Source organism: Suncus etruscus, chromosome 12, assembly GCF_024139225.1.
Source record: "Suncus etruscus isolate mSunEtr1 chromosome 12, mSunEtr1.pri.cur, whole genome shotgun sequence".
In the NCBI taxonomy this organism is placed as follows: domain Eukaryota; kingdom Metazoa; phylum Chordata; class Mammalia; order Eulipotyphla; family Soricidae; genus Suncus; species Suncus etruscus.
Genome location: NC_064859.1, coordinates 1,846,519 through 1,863,208, shown reverse-complemented (window position 1 = coordinate 1,863,208; position 16,690 = coordinate 1,846,519). Strand labels below are relative to the sequence as shown.

General features: G+C 41.3%; 1 protein-coding gene across 1 annotated transcript in view; it reads left to right on the top strand.

The window, feature by feature from the left end:
• The first annotated feature begins 300 nt into the window (after positions 1 to 300).
• Positions 301 to 16,690, top strand: part of FKBP9 (FKBP prolyl isomerase 9) — an 88,311-nt gene continuing 71,921 nt past the window's right edge. Inside the window, exon 1 of the mRNA XM_049785003.1 lies at positions 301 to 357. Coding sequence (XP_049640960.1) covers positions 301 to 357 — 57 coding nt within the window. The remainder of the gene's footprint in view (positions 358 to 16,690) is intronic.

Genomic DNA, 16,690 nt, shown 5'->3' with positions numbered 1-16,690 from the left:
GTTCTTATCAGTCACCCATAGCTGCCTCCACAGCTGCCCAGCTCACCCAGATTGAAACTTCTTTGATGGGACTCATTGAAGGCCCCTTGCTTCATCCTTGTGTCTCTGCAGGATGAAAAGGAAGAAGTTGGAGGACAGTGTGGGAAAGACAGAGAGGCGGCTATGCTGTGGCACAAGTGCAGGAATTAGTGAAGGTGGGGGCAGGGCAGGAACATTGGAATCTTGACCCTTGGAAAGCAGAGAGGACTCAGCTGTACTAGACCAGAACTTTTTTCTTTTTTCTTTTTTCTTTTTTCAACAATGGGGTTTAGTTTATTATCTAGTGAGCAGATTATCAACGAAGAATTCAAGCAGTGGGTAGGTGATGATACAGACTAATTATGACAATAAAGATTGTGGTGGGAGTCTTCCCTGCCCGGAGACTGTGGATACAACTGACTCTGCTGGAACTCTTAAGCACGGCAGACATCTTGAGGCTTCACTCTGCTTGATTCAGCCTGAGAAATTTGATCCTCTCTGGCATCCTTCCCCTCAGGGCTCGCTTCTGCTGAGGTGAGTCATCCCTTCACAAAGGGTGGAGCCAGAGGAGCACGCCACTCTCCTTCGCTTTGCACACTCAATCTAGCCAATGAATACCACCATAACACGTAGAAAAATCAACAATAGAAGCTTGACTATGGGGAAGCAACGCAGACCAACATCAGGCATAGAAAATGAAGATGGCAACTCTGATGGCCCGACAATGGCCAACCACCTAGTTAGTCTCTCAGATATGAAGTTTAGAGAAGAAATATGGAGGATGTTCACAGAACTCAAAAGCATAGATCGAGTTGAACAATAAAAATCAAGAGAATATGAAGATAGAAATCAGGGAACTCCAAACTGAAATAGCAGGTCAAATAACAGGTCTGAAAAACTCAGTAGACAAATTAAAAACTCAATGGAAAACCTCTCCAACAGGGTAACAGCAGCTGAGGATAGAATTAGTGAGCTGGAAGATGAGATGCATAACAACTCCATACAGCAGAAGAGATTAGAAAAAAGCCTTAAACCAAATGATCAGACAATGGAAAAATTACTCAAAGAATATGAACAGTTGAAAATAGAAGTCTATGATAAGCTCAACAGAAACAAGTTAAAAATCATTGGAGTCCCAGAGACCCAGGAAGAATATCTCCAAGAAGAATCAACAGTCAAGAACATCATTACAGAGAAACTACCAGAGCTAAAGAATACATGTGACCAAATCCTGCATGCCCAAAGAGTACCAACTTAAAGAGACCCCAGGAAAAACACCCCAAGACACATCCTAGTCACAATGATGAATCCCACAGATAGAAACGGAATACTTAAAGCAGCAAGATCAAAAAGGGAAATTACATTCAAGGGAGCATCATTGAAATTTACAGCAGACCTGTCACAAGAAACACTCAAGGCCAAAAGGCAGTGGTGTAACATAGTGACAAAACTCAATAAAATAAATGCTTCGCCTAGAATACTGCACCCAACAAAACACACTTTCAGATTTGAAGAAGCCTTAAAAGAAAAATTGAGAGATCTACTTTAAGACATGATTTACCAACAAACAAAACAAACTTCTACACAAAGATGGCACTAAATCCCATGACAATTATCTCTCTCAATGTCAATGGACTAAATGCACCCTTTAAGAGAGTGGCTAAATGGATCAAAAAACTGAATCCAACCTTCTGCTGCCTACAAGAAACACACCTGAATAGTCAGAACAAACATAGGCTTACTCCTGGGTCTATGCTCAGGTATCACTCCAGGCGGGCTTGGACAACTATTTGGGGTGCTGCAATCACACATGGCTGTCCACATGCAAAGTAAGTGACAGACTCTGTACTATCTCTCTGGGACATAAAGTCTTAGTGTCTGTAGTAAATTGACTCCTTAAAAGTGGTGAACAGGGCCGCGGCTCAATTCTCCTTAGGGCCCAGGAAACCCAGTGACTCGAAAGTTCCATCCTCTCAATCAATACTGAAAAGAAATTATTTCCAAATACGTGAATCACCCTCATTCCTCTCACTTTCTCAAGGCCGCATCTCCCCAAAGCTCAGGAAGAAAAGGAGGGACCCAGAGGGCCCCTTGATGGCCTCATGGAGCCTAGAGGGAAGGGGGCACATCCCGGTCAAAACCCACTGGTGTCCAGTCAGTTCTTCAAACTGACCATACAGCCAGGCTGGTTTTCTGGGGACAGCAAGCAAACAGGGTGTGATTCTGGGGTACCTGGGACAAAAGGAAGCCAAGTCCAGACAGGACATAGGGGCCCAAGGCCTCAGCCCCAGCCCTCCCTGCCTCACTCTGCTCCAGGAACTGGGTTCAAAGCCCCTTGGGGCGTCAAGACACCCACAGCTATCGCATAAGCCCCGTTTGTTCCCTTCTCCAGGGCACGTGAACCCCACGGGAAGCCAACGCTGCAAACAAATGCTGGTTTTTCTGAGTCATTTCTGACAAGCCCACAGCTCCCTTCTCAGGCCATCTTCTCTCTCCTTGCCATACCAGTCTGCTCCCAGGCGCTCCACTCAGAGCTGAGGAGAAGAGGTCAAGGAGTTCATCCAGCCTTCCTCCCAGGGGCTCCCCTCCACACTCACCTTCCTGTCCCTCCACCCTCTCAGCAGCACTTTCCTTGGCCCTCAGCTCCAGATCTTCCTCACTAGGCACCCGCCAGAGCTGGTGTGACAGGGCAGGCTGCTATGCTCTGCACACCACCCCATTCTTCTTTTTGTATCTTTTAATTTTTAATTAATTATTATTTGTTTTTGTTACCCCCGGCAAAGCTCAAGGCTTATGCCTTTCTCTACTACATTCAGAAATCACTACTGGCAGGGGTTAGGGGAACATATGTGATTGTGGGAGATCAAACATCAATTGGCTAGGGGCATATATATACTGCCACTCTGGTTCCTTCATTTTTCATTTTTAGTTTTGTTGTTGGTTTTTGTTTGTTTGTTTGTTTGTTTGTTTGTTTAGGGACACACAGCAATGCTCAGGGCTTCCTCCTTGTTCTGCAGTCAGGAATCACTCCTGGTGATGATCTGGGGACTCTCATTTTACAGATGGGGAAACTGAGGCCCAGTGCTACCCAGCGTCCTTCCTGTCATTCCACAGTATTTGGACTAAAATCCAAAATAATGGCTGCTATCCCAGAAAGACAGGTGGTGGGTTTCTCAGACAAGTAAAAACCAAAGCACCATCGACTCAGCTCACTCTCCGGGGGTGATAATGAGAACAAGGACCGAAGAGGGAAAATCACTCCAGGGACAATAGCGATAGACTGGCAGGCCGGGCATCTGCTTTGCATGTGGCCAAAGGGTTCAATTCATCAGATGATTTCTTAGAGACTCCTGGAGAGAAACTTGAGTGCAGAGACAGGGGTAAGCCCTAACCCCTATTGGATATGGCCCCAAAGAAATAAAACAAAACAAACAACCCCCCCAAAAAAATAACTCAAGCACCTTTTTTTAAGGAAGAACAGTGAACAGCAAGTTCACTGGGTGAAAAGCAGGCAAAGCAGCACATCTCCAACTTCATGGCCAAGTGATCAGGTCACAAGCGCTCTCACAGCGCCCCCTGCTGATCACCAAAGTCATCAACACTTCTCTATGACCAGCTCTGAAAGCATTATCTCTCCCACACTGGATCTGTGTCTGTGCTTTTCAAAGCTATATTTCCCCCAGCAAGACGTCACTGAATCCTGCAGTGACTTCTAAGTAGGCACTGCATGAACCCAGATGCATTGAACACGGTGACACCCTGAGTTCAAAACCCTGCGCTGATCATTTTAGACCAATTTCAAAGGAAAAACCCTGTCAATAGGACTATTCACAGGTGAGCTATCTAATGTTTTACAAGGAAGAAAACAGCTGACTCTTAATGAACTTGTCCAAAATGCAATACATCTATCAACAGAACTTGCAGTAAGCGAGGCACTCTCAGACACTCATGTCCCTTGTCCCCCACTGCCCTGCTATGCATTTTTCCCATTTCTTGGCTCTTGGGGGGGAATAATTCTGTCTCTGTGTTTCTTTCTGCCTCTCTCTCTCTCTCAAACACACACATAGGCTTATTAAAGTCCAAGCATCCATCTAAGTGCTTTATAAGTAATAATGTAGTTCATTCGAATTTTAATCTGCAGGAGTAAACTGAGGCACAAATGTTGCAGCTTTTCTAAATAACTGACAGGGCAACTTGAGAGCCCATGCTGACACATGAAGTCCTGTTTCCCCAGCTCCTGGAGTGAGTTGTGCTTGGCAGAAGCAGCCCCAGAACAGATACCGACTCACAAAGTGCTCAGACCCAAAGCTGAGAGCAAGGTAGCAGGAAACCAGCATATGCTGGGAAGACAGAGAGCCAGAGTGGTGTCCACCCAATACTGGTTGCCTACCCTAAAAAGGAAGGATTCTAGGATGCTCAATACTTAAAACACTACAGTAAGAACTCTGATGTGGCTCAAATGGGGAACTCCTGCCTTGACTGAGGAAGGGCTTAATACATCCAGCACAACCACGTGTGGGCCCCACATACCAGACCAACACCATGTAAGGCAAAAAGCTCCCTACAAAGTTAGAGTGAAACTACATTGACAGCACCTCTGGAAGAGGCAAATCCATAGTGGCAGAAAGTTTGAGTGCTGGTGAGACATATGGGCTGTATGTGTGTGCGATGGTAAGAAACCAGTTCTTGGTATGTTTTTGAGATTGCAAGTCACCACTTCTTGGTTGGGTTCCTTCGGGAATTAATTGGGTCTGCTTTCCCTGAAACTTTTAGAGAGCTTGTGCTTCTGGGACACTATACCCCGCCACCCCCACCCCCCACCCACCTCCACCCCCCCACCCCCGTGCTAACAAATCCTGAGACCTAGAAAGGCACCAAGTTTAAAAAGGCCCTAACTGCCTAGGGGAGGGGCTTTTTCAAAGCAGTCTGTAAGAGTAGAGAGGACGTTTGAAAAAATAGCACCTGTAAGAAAAGATGCTTAAAAATAACCTGTACTCACAGGTATCAGGGCCCTAAAAAACCTAGGTTACCTCGCCAAGAAGCATTCAAAAAATAAAGGAATTATAATTGAGGCATAATTTTAGCTGACATTTTAAAGATTACTTAGATATATAAATACACCCAATGAGGAACATTTATGTGGATTCAAGTTTTTGTTTCTTGGTTTTTTGGGGGGGGTTTTTTGGGGGGGCTTTGGGCCACACCCAGTGACACTCAGGGGTTACTCCTGACTATGCACTCAGAAATTACTCCTGGCTTGGGGGACCATATGGGACGCCAAGAGATGGAACCATGCTCCGTCCTACGTTAGCCGTGTGCAAGGCAAACTACCTACCACTTAAGCCACAGCTCCGGCACCAGATTCAAGTATTTTTTTAATAATATCTTTATTTAAGCACCATGAATACATACATGATTGTAGTTGGTTCCAGTCATAAAAAGAATACCCCCCTTCACCAATGCAGCATTCTCATCACTAACACTGCCCATCTCCTTCCTCCCCCAGCACTTGCCTGTATTTGAGACAGGCATTCTACTTCTCTCACTCATTAACATTGTCTTCATAGTTGTTATTGTAGTTATTTTTCTAACTGCACCCCTACTCATTGTGGTGAGCTTCATATTGTGAGCCAGCCGATTAGTCCGGCCTGCATCTCTAGAGCCTCTGGGCATTATTACAATAATGTCTTTTTTTTTTATTAAGACTAAAGGTACCTTCAAGAAGGAAATAGCACTCTTCAAACCAGTGGAAGCAGAGATAAACAGATGGGGCTATATTAAGCTGAAAAGCTTCTGCACCTCAAAGGCAATAATGCCTAGGATACAAAAGCCACCCACAGAATGAGAGAAACTATTCACCCAATACCCATCAGAAAAGGGGCTAATCTCCAAAATATACAAGGCACTGACAAAATTTAACAAGGAAAAATCTAACCCCATCAAAAAATGGGGAGAAGAAATGAAAAGACACTTTGTCAAAGAAGAAATACAAATGGCCAAAAGACACATGATAAAATGTCCAACATCACTAATCATCAGGGAGATGCCAATTAAAACAACAATGAGGTACCATCTCATGTCACAGAGACTGGCACACATCACAAAGAGCAAGAACAATAAGTGCTCACTGGGATGTGGGAAGAAAAGAACTCTCATTCACTGCTGGTGGGAATGCCATCTAGTCTTATGGAAAACAATATGGAGATTCTTCAAAACACTGGAAATTGAGCTCCCATATGATCCAACTATACCACTCCTAGAGATCTACCCTAGGAACACAAGAACGCAATTCAAAAATGTCTTCCTCACACCTATATTTATTGCAGTGCTATTTACAATATCCAGACTCTTGAAATAACCAAGATGCCATTCAACAGATGAATGGCTAAAGGAAATGTGGTACATATACACAATGGAATATTATGCAGCCATAGGAGATATGAGGTCATGAAAAGTTTCTATACATGGATGGACATGGAATCTATTATGCTGAGTGAAATAAGTCAGAGGGAAAACGATAGACACAGAAGTTTCACTCATCTATGGGTTTCAAGAAAAACAAAAGACATTATTGTAATAATTCCCAGAGACAATAGAGATGAGGGCTGGAAGGCTCTCGATGTGAAGCTCACCACATAGACTGGTGAGTTTAGAGAGATGACTACAGAAACTATCATGGCAAAGTTAATGAATGAAAGAAGTAAAATGCCTGTCTCTAAAACAGGCAAGGAGGGAGTGGGAAAGAAGGAGATGGGGGGGGGGGGGCGCGCATTGGTGGTGTTCTTTTTATGACTGAAACCCAACTACAATAATGTATGTAATCATGGTGCTTAAATAAAGAAAAAATTTTAAAAATATTTAAGTAAAAAAATAAAAAATGAAGTTTCTGTATGACAAAAGAAACACAGGCAAAAATGAAATAGAATGAAATGCAGCCAGGGAACATCCGTGTCTTTGTGGATCCAGGCTTCACGCTGTGCAGCCATTCTTAGCTGGGCATCTGCTAGTGCAGTACTCAGGCAGAAGCCTGCCAGTGATCATTGTACACTCCCTTTGTCCTGGAGCTGAGGACACGGCAAGACGTGTCTTGACTCAGCCCAGGTGCCTAGCTCCTTCCCCTTCTCACCCAAAAGACAGTTTTCATTGGAGGAAAATATCTTTGAGTAGCTCATTTAGGGTCAGTTTGGTTAGCACAAATATTGTGAGTACTTTTTTGTTTGAGAATGTTTTAAACAGATAGAAATCAGTGCAAGATCAAAAGGACTAAGAAATTATGGGCTATAGCTGAAAAAAAGCCATTCAGACCTTTTCAGACAGGATTTTTTTCAAAAATTATTACGATAAAATTTTAATTACTTTATTTACATAAGACAGTTGGGTTGTTGTTCTTTTCAAGATGAGTTTTTGTTAAACAATGTGCAACAATCTTCACCAGTGCACAATTCATTTTTTATTTTAATGTATAGCTTTATTGATATTGTGAATTAAATATCCAATATTTTTTCTTTTTTAATTATCCTTAAGCACCTTATTACAAACATGATTGTAGTTCAGTTTCAGTCAAAGAAAAATATTATTTGTAAATGTTTTGAGGCAAATTTGCACAGATACTGTCCAATTATAATAAGTACTTTCATGTACTTATAAGTATAATATAATATAACATAATACATTATATATAATTTTATAAATACAACTATAATATAAGTATACTCAAGTCATTTCTAAGTAAGTTATCTTAATATTATATATTATGATATATACATATACATAATATGATATGTATATTATATTTATTATATATTTAACTAAAGATACTATAAAGCGTTTTAGAAAGCCATAATAGTAGAATCACACAGGCAGAGCATCGCATTGACAAACTTGAAGACAAATTACAAGCCAGCAGGAAAAGAGAAGTCAAAAAAGAAAGGAGAGTCAAAGCACAGAAGAAAATGTAAGATAGTTAATGAACAAGGACAGGAGAAATAATCTCTGAATTATAGGAATTCCAGAAAAACTGGGAAGAGAAAGAACAAGTAGTGCGGGAGATAAGACAGAGTACTTCCCCACCCTTGGGAAAAAAAATTTCTCTACAAATCCAAGGGCAAAATGTGTCCAACAGGGGTCAGAGAGATAGCAATGAGGTAGGGCATTTGCCTTACATGCAGAAGGACGGTGGTTCGAATCCCGGCATCCCATATGGGCCCCCGAGCCTTCCACGAGCGATTTCTGAGCATAGAGCCAGGAGGAACCCCTGAGCGCTGCCAGATGTGAAAAAAAAAAAAAAAAAAAAGCCAAACAAAATAGACCATAACAAAACAACACCAAAACATTTGGTAAGCCAAATGGCAAGAAAACAGAAATCGACTCTTTAAAGTAGTGAGAAGAAAAACCTCAAGTATAAAGGAAACAACATAAGAAATAAACCAGATCTGCCATTTGAAATAATCCAGTCAAGAAATGAATGGAATGACATATTCAAACTGCTGAATGAAAGAAACTTTCAACCTAGTGACCCAGCAAAACTCTCCTTTACATGGGAGGGTTGGTTTAAAACATTCTCAAACAAAAAAGTACTCACAATATTTGTGCTAACCAAACTGACCCTAAATGAGCTACTCAAAGAGAAATTACACAAAACAAATCCTCAATTGTAACAACACAACCCTACACAACAACAGCCCTTTCTGTCAATCGTTTTCTTAAATGTCAATGGATTAACCTCTCCTGTCAAGAACAGATACGACTGTTTAGCTTGAGCAGGTTATTTATTTATTTATTTTATAGATATCTCTATTGATATCTATAATGTTCTAATGTTTTTATCCACAGAAATAGATGTAGAATGCGTTTGGAAGTGTATGGACTCCCACTACAGTGCTCACTATAAGTAGTTTTTTTTAGGTTTTTTAAAAGTATTTATTTATATAAATACCTATGGTTACAAGGCTGTTTATACTATAGGTTTTTTTCATAGATAGTTGTTCATGATTTATTTACAGTAATACAATGCACAGCAGTCTTCACCAGTGAGCATTTCCCACCTCCAATGTCAACAGTTTCTCTCTCACCCTCCCTGATGCCCTCTTTCCTCCCACCCAATCTCCCCTGCCTGCTTCTGGGGAAGACATTTTACTTAATTCTCTGTATTCTCACCAATCATGTATTTTACTTAATTCTATGTATATATCTGTCTCTGTCTTTCTCTCTTTTGACACTGGTTTGCACTACAGTTAATGAAGGGATGCCATGCATGTCCCTTTCATTGTAGACCCTTCTCTACTCTAACTGCATTCTCTGTCTAAGAACAACTCTTGAGCAATGCTGGTGTGCTCTCTCAAAAACAACCAAGACATAACTGTACACTGGAAGTCAAAATAAGGAAGCTTATTTAAGAGTCCCCATTGGTGAGATTGACCTATTTTTAGGGTGGATCAAGATAAAAATTAATACTGCATGACTATACAGTTCTTTCCAAGGAAGGATGAATTGACACAATGGCTGTAATGTTTTTCTTTCTTTTCTACACAACCTCAACAACTTTTTTTCCTACCTGAAGAAGGAAATCAAGACCAAGGCTGTAACTACAAATGTTGGAAATAAATACTTTGTATTTATTCCTGAATATAAAATTGTAATAATTATGTTTTTAGCCTTTATGCCAAATTCCTAAGGTCCTAATCAAATTGTACCTTCACCATATATGTTAAAACTAGAGTTGACAGTGAGTCTTTCTGTGATATCTAGTAGTGGAGAAATAGAATCAGTTCTCTATTTTGGGAGAGCTGGTTTCAGGTCCATTGAGAGCCACAGCGGAGGAGGTGGTAGACTACAGAAAGAACCATCTCATTTCTGGCTAGCTTTTCACATTATTGGTGGTAATAATAACTTTTTTCACCAGGAGTGGTAAAAGTCTGACTGAGCTCCTGTATCGCACGGGAATTAAAGCTCCACCAGTGGTCCAGCTGCAAACTGGCAGAGAGGCACATCTTGGAAGTGAATTTCAGGACGCCACAAAACAGGACTTACACTGCTCTAAGTTGGATACTTAAGACTCAGTACAGACTTTTCAAGACCATCTTAGCTTAAGTCAGACCCAGTCTACCCCACAAGAATGGATCCTCCACAGGAAATATTTCAGCAGGAACAATGTCTTGAAAGTTTCTAAATGCAGTAGACTTCCCAGGTTCAAAGTTCTCTCCTTGACAATGTTCTAGTTTTGTCATTGTCTAGGATCTGTTCAGAAAGTTTCAAGCAAATGTCCTTAGAAAAAGCTAACATAATAAAATTTCTGAGGCAGTTCAAGACACTATTCTAGAGTTGCCTGTGACTTTCTTTAGTGTATACATTTCCTTGATTTCGAGGGAAAGGGAACTCTCTTCTCCTACTTCCTCTCCAATCTCTTCTTTTTTCTTTCTTTTTCATCTGTCCTCCCACATTCTTGTGAAAAACAGTATTTTGGTTAATAATTCACTTCATTTTTATTGTCTGGAAATTAATTCTTTTTGGCAAAACACATAGTTGAAACCCAGGTAGAGGTTGGTGTTCTTTTTTTTTTTTCTGAAAAGAATATAATTTACCCTCACCAATCATGATTGGCCCATAAAATGGAAAACCTTTCCATTTGATTTGCCAGCTTTATATTTTCTAAGTGTTATGTCCCATTTCACCTGGGTCAGTTTTTCAACTGTAAACCACGGATAGATCCTCAGTGTCTGTCTATATGTGCACATGTTGGCCATCTCAATGTCTAATGTCTATTTGTAATATCTATAATGCTTATGTTGTATCTTGTCCTTCCCCTGTCATATATAACCCCTCCTTTCCTCCTTTGCTTACCACTTACAAATTCTTTTCTAGCCCTTTACTCTCTCACCCCCATCGGTTATTTTCCCTATTTTACCCTTTTTACCCTCAGTTCTTAACACCCCACGAAGCAGAATATTCCCCCCCACCCCACCCAGCTGCCAACCAGCTCCCAAAGTGAAAAGATAGATTCTCAGCCTGAGAAAAAGCTGATACTCCACTGCAGCAGCCTCTTGTCCCCCATCTCCCTTCACTGTGGACTTTTGCTTGTTACCAGATTGGATTTCTGAGAATCCCCCAGCTCAAGGACATTTCCTGGTATGTGATTGCTGGGAGCCATTTTTCGGATTTCCACAAGAGCAAATCAAAGGCTGAAGCTGTGCTCTGGATTTTACCATGCCCCCAGACGATTTCAAAGGACTTAATGTATATCTCCTTTGAGTATTTCTTTAGGTATATTTCCTGAATAGGTATAATTCTAATTGAATATCTTCTTATGTGTGGCAATTTCCCCCACTTTTGGGGATCTGCTTAGTAGGGAATTCTAGTAGGTAAGTTTCTGTTTTGTTTTGAGTTCATGTTAGAATGAGGTTATAGAGATTGTTGGGCTTATTACCTCTACCCCCAGATGCACCAGTAATACCTTGTGGTATTGTTCCTTTTTGCATAGGCACATTAAAATGATGGAAATATTATGTATCCTTAAGATACTTATCTAATAAAGATAGGAACACATAAAGTTTATACTGACTGGGGTCTTACACCCTAAAAGCTTGTTATAGTGATTTGGCTTCAGAAGATCGGATATTGACCATTCACCCCTGAATCTTGGATACCATCTATGGAAATAACCACTGATTTCTACACCATTACCAGGAATCGAAGGCCCTCCTGCTGCCCTGGTATCGACGTACTCCAGAGAGGGCTTTTATGACACCCTGATGACGTGGTAACATCAACAATCTACTTTCAGGGCAAGGTCCTCTACATTGCCACCTAATGGTTAGATAAAACCAGAAGATGGTACACGTTACCCTGACTTCGACATAGGATCTGTACAGACACCAGGATCTCTAACTACAGAAACCTGACAGCAACAACCATAATTGTGAAGAGCTTTTACTAGGACAACAGAGAATGACTTTTGGGGTTGGACAACCTAATATGCCTGGAGCCTGGAGTTGGTCTTATGCTAGAATACTTCATGGGTAAGGTCTCCCTATTTATTGGCCAAAGGTTTTTCCTTTCTATTTCCCCCATATTTTGCTGTGCCTATGCAAACAACAACTGCATGCACACACACACCTTTTTATTGTATTTTTATCTCTTATATTTAAAAAAAAGTTTACTAAACCTTCTGCTATTTTATTAATGACTTTATTGGAGATACAATAATTTTCTTTTTTTTGTGTGTGTGTGGTTTTTGGGTCACACCCGGTAGTGCTCAGGGGTTACTCCTGGCTCCATGCTCAGAAATTGCTCCTGACAGGCACAGGGGACCATATGGGATGCCGGGATTTGAACCGATAACCTCCTGCATGAAAGGCAAATGCCTTACCTCCATGCTATCTTTCCGGCCCCGAGATACAATAATTTTCATAAATATATTTGCTACTGACATTTTCTTCTTTTTCTTCTCTCCTATTTTATTTTTTTAGCTTTTCATTCTATTTTCTTTCTATTTTTTAATAATTTTGCTTTTCCTCATCTTGAAACAAATGTATTATGATCAGTTGTGTCAACTATATGATGCATTTTCTTTAAATAAAAAAATCTGACTCATGCTCTGTGGCCCTCCTCACCCCTCCAAATGTGGACTATTACTTGATTCCAGATTCAGCTCCAGAAGGACCCCCAGTGTCAGAACTCTACCCTTTCTGCTGCAAATCATTGCTGAAACTCAACAAGACGAGGCTGTGTGATGAAAATGTGCCCTGGAGTCTATCCCCCACAAGAATATCTCAAAACACAATAGGGACGCCTATATTCCCTTTATAACACTACCTCTTAACCTGTTTATCCCCAAATATAAGGAAGTCTCCTGCATCACTTTGTCCCCTTAATTACTTTTTTAAACTCATTTTTAATTTTTTTTCCTATATATTGCCTTAGCTTTCTTCTCCTCCTTAACTTCATCTGTTTTGGTTCTGCTTGGTACAAAAAGCTACAAGAAAAAGTCTTGCCCGGGATTAAAGCTCAAGTCAAAACCAGGACACAGAGATGATGGAGCCTGACACTCTCACCCCCAAACCCGCCTGCAATATAATATAGCACAGGCACACTAAAAAGGGGGAAATTTTATGTATAGAAACAAGCTCTTATCTATTAGGAATAAGAATTCATACATTTTACAATACAGGGGCATCTCCCACCTTGAACATATGTCATGTGGTACCAACTCAGACTCCATGTGATTAGACAGCGACCGTCCAACCATGAACTCTAGATCTCAGACATAGAACAGTTCTCTACAACTGCTCCAGGAACCAAACTCCCTCTGGGACATTCTTAACAGTGCTCTGATAGCAACAAGCACCAGTTTTCATTAAGACATCCTGACAATGAGGAATTGGCAACAATTTGTCTAAGACAGTGCTTCTCAAATAGTGGGGCACGCCCCCCCAGGGGGGGGGGCACTGCAGGGTCCAGAAGCCCCCCAGGGGGGCCCGGCCAGCAGGAATTAGCTGGGAAGGCTTCTCAGACGACCGCACTTCTATTTTGCTGAGTAGAAGCACAACCACACTGTAAGAAAATTAAGAGAGGTTAATAATAAATGGCCTAAGACAATATTTCACTGTTCAAAGGCGTTTATTGAAATACAACTCCTTCTTTATAGTGAAGGAGAAGGGGGCAGTACAAAGGTGCTGTCAATCATACTTTTGGCGCGAAGGCTCATAAGGAAGTGGGCAGTGGGCTAGGGGCTGGATGACCTTCAAGCTATGCTGAACGTGCTGTTTCAATGGAAACTTCTAGTGTCCTTCTAGCTGCATTCCTAATTGCTTGACTATCAGGAAATGGTGCAATATGTGCTTGCCTAAGTGATCTTGAACAGACAATATAGCATATACTTATTGATAACAGCCTAAATTACTCCGGAATGTGGTCTTAAGGAATGGGGCCTAGTTTCTGATAACTGTACCAGGCAGTTTTTACTCTCCTCCGGGCATAGAGCTAAATTATGTCCTGCAGTACACATTCTTTTCTCTTAGCTCAAAATTTTACAGCAAGACTGCATATTGCTTTTAGGTGAAAAGCTGGGCTATGGCAGAGAGAACAGCAAAATGTCCTCAAACAAGTCAGTCCCCAACATCTCCCCCTTTCTCTTCTAATAAAAGAAGGAAAGTCGTGAGCGGGTGGAAGAACCGTGTCTTAGGCATACAAGGTTTGACCAGGTCGGACACGGCCAAAGCCGCATTTAAAAGGTGGCTACAAGCGCCGTGGGTGCGCGCAGAGATCCGAATTATGCGTTGTAGCCTTTTTGGGCCGTGCCCTAACTGGGACCTTGCTAATCCCGTCGTAGGTGTCTCCACAGCCGAGAGCACAAGTGCCGGAGCGAGCTCCGTCTGTTAGCTATGCGCTCTATCTCCTGGAAACTTAGTGGCTGGAAAGGCGGCTTGGTGACTAAAGCCAAGTTTTCACAGGAGTCACGCGGGGTTAGACGCTGGTAGTTAACCTGAATAGAGGTTTTTGCCTTTTCATCTACCTGGTTTTTAATAAAGGCAGTAATTTTGCGGAAAATCCATGGGCCAAGAGAAAAGAGCAGCATGAGGCTAATAAGAGGGCCCACAACGGTGGACAAGATTGTGTAGAACCAAGGGGAAGAGAAAAACCAATCCTGGTACCAACCTTGTTCTTCATCGAAATGTTTTTCAAAATCTTTTATACCATCACCAATATGTTGGACGCTGTCCCTAACTAATCCAGTTTTGTCTTTAAAAATACAACATTGTTCCTTAAGGGCTACACAGACTCCCCCTTTCTTCAAAAAAAAAAAAAGGAAACCAAATTAAAGCATGGTGGTTTTGCTGCACTATCTTTGCTAGGGATTTAACAATGTGCTTTAAGTGTTGTAAACTTAGTTTAAGTTTGTAAACATTATTAACAACAGTTATACTTAAGGCATCGACAGATTTTAGAGTATGAATTAATGAATAAATTATTGTGCCAGCACCAATAATACCCAGGCCCATTAATAAGGCAAGGGTAAGAGCAGTAACTGGCTATTTCCTGCGGAGGGAGAGAGACACAGAGTTATTTTTAAGGGGTAATAAATTAGTTTCAGGTGTAACAGTTAATTTAGGCATTAAAACAACTAAAACACAGTAGTTTTAGGACTGAAAAAACAAATGTGAAACAATGTGGGGAGATAAACCAGTAAAACAGGCAAGAAACGTTAAATTGGGGGCAATTATGAACTAAAAGGAGGAATTAATGACAAGAATTTGATTACAATTTTCAATAGGGGGAATCATATTGGGTACCAAAAGGCAAAGTATAAGTTTCACCATCTGTTCCAAGGTGATGCTGAAGTAAGGCTTGGGGCTGGATCGCAGAGCGAAGGGGTTAGAGACAGGCAGGAGGTTGCCAAAGCAGGCAGGGTCGGTGATGGTGGAGGCGTTGACCAGCTGTAGGATGAGGTTTGAGGTGGGTGAATAGCAGGTACCGAAGGCGTTTGCATCTGGGCGGAGGGCGGAAGCGTTGATCATGACAAGGATGAGCTGAGAAGAGGAGGGGGGTCCCGAGGACAGCATGGGCTGGAAGGGTGGGGAAGCCAGCAGAGTCCTGAAGAGCTCAGGGCATGGGAGAGGTTGAGCTGACATAGCCAGTGTGTCCTGGGGAATGGGTGAATGGGCCAGGTTGTGGCAAAATTGATTGGGGGTGGCTCACTCTTCCTTAAAAGGGGAAGGGAAGGAACCAGAGGTGTTGCCATTGTCTTGCAAGGGAGTGAAGTGGAGCAAACAAATTAATGAAGCCTTGGTTCGAAGGGGGTGGTTGGTGGCAGCCAGGCAGAGTACCATTCAGCATTTCCTTTAGGCAGAGTCAGTTAGAAACAGGTCCAGTAGGAATGGTGGGCTAGCAGTGGGTGAAGATAGGACTGCAGGAAGCTGTAGGAGGTCTATAAGAAAACAACTTGGCAGGAGGTAAAATGATTATTTGTGAATGCCACAGGAATGCCTTCTGACTTTTGCCAGACTTTAGCACTTTTAAAAAATCTTATAATTAATGATAGCCAATTGTTCAAAAACCTTTAAACTGAACTTAAATGATTTCCTTTAAACTTCTTAGTTATTATATTAAAGCTAGATGCTTCTTTTTCTAGCCAAATTTGGCCTTATTCTATTGGCCTTAACTACACATAGCAGAAAAACTGGGGATTGCAAAGTCCAAAAATTCTCCAGGAAAAAGTTATTCCTGATGGCCATTTGAGAAATTTTTGGGGTTTACCATCCCCTACCTTTTTTGCCATGCTGATAGAACAAAGCTAGCTTAGCACAGGATTTTTGGCAGGATTTCACAGTTTATAGATGACGAGACTAAGCCAGGTAAAAAAATTAATTGAAATTTTAAAAATGGATAAGGCTATAAAAATTGTATTTATTATGAAATGCAAGAATAACAAATAGACAGACAGAACAAACAACACGAAACACAACATTGTGGCCACTTTCACGCATAACACACACACATGAACAGACAAGAGGACTTATTCAAAATTTGCATTGGAAAAATTGACAAGCGCTTTTAAATATTTAGCCGGCATGTTTGTAAAAAAATTGTTAACGTAGCTGGAGTGGAACTGCTGAAAATAAATTTTAAGGTTTAGCTTTAACACAAAACATTTTTAAAACAATTTTAATTTGAAGTT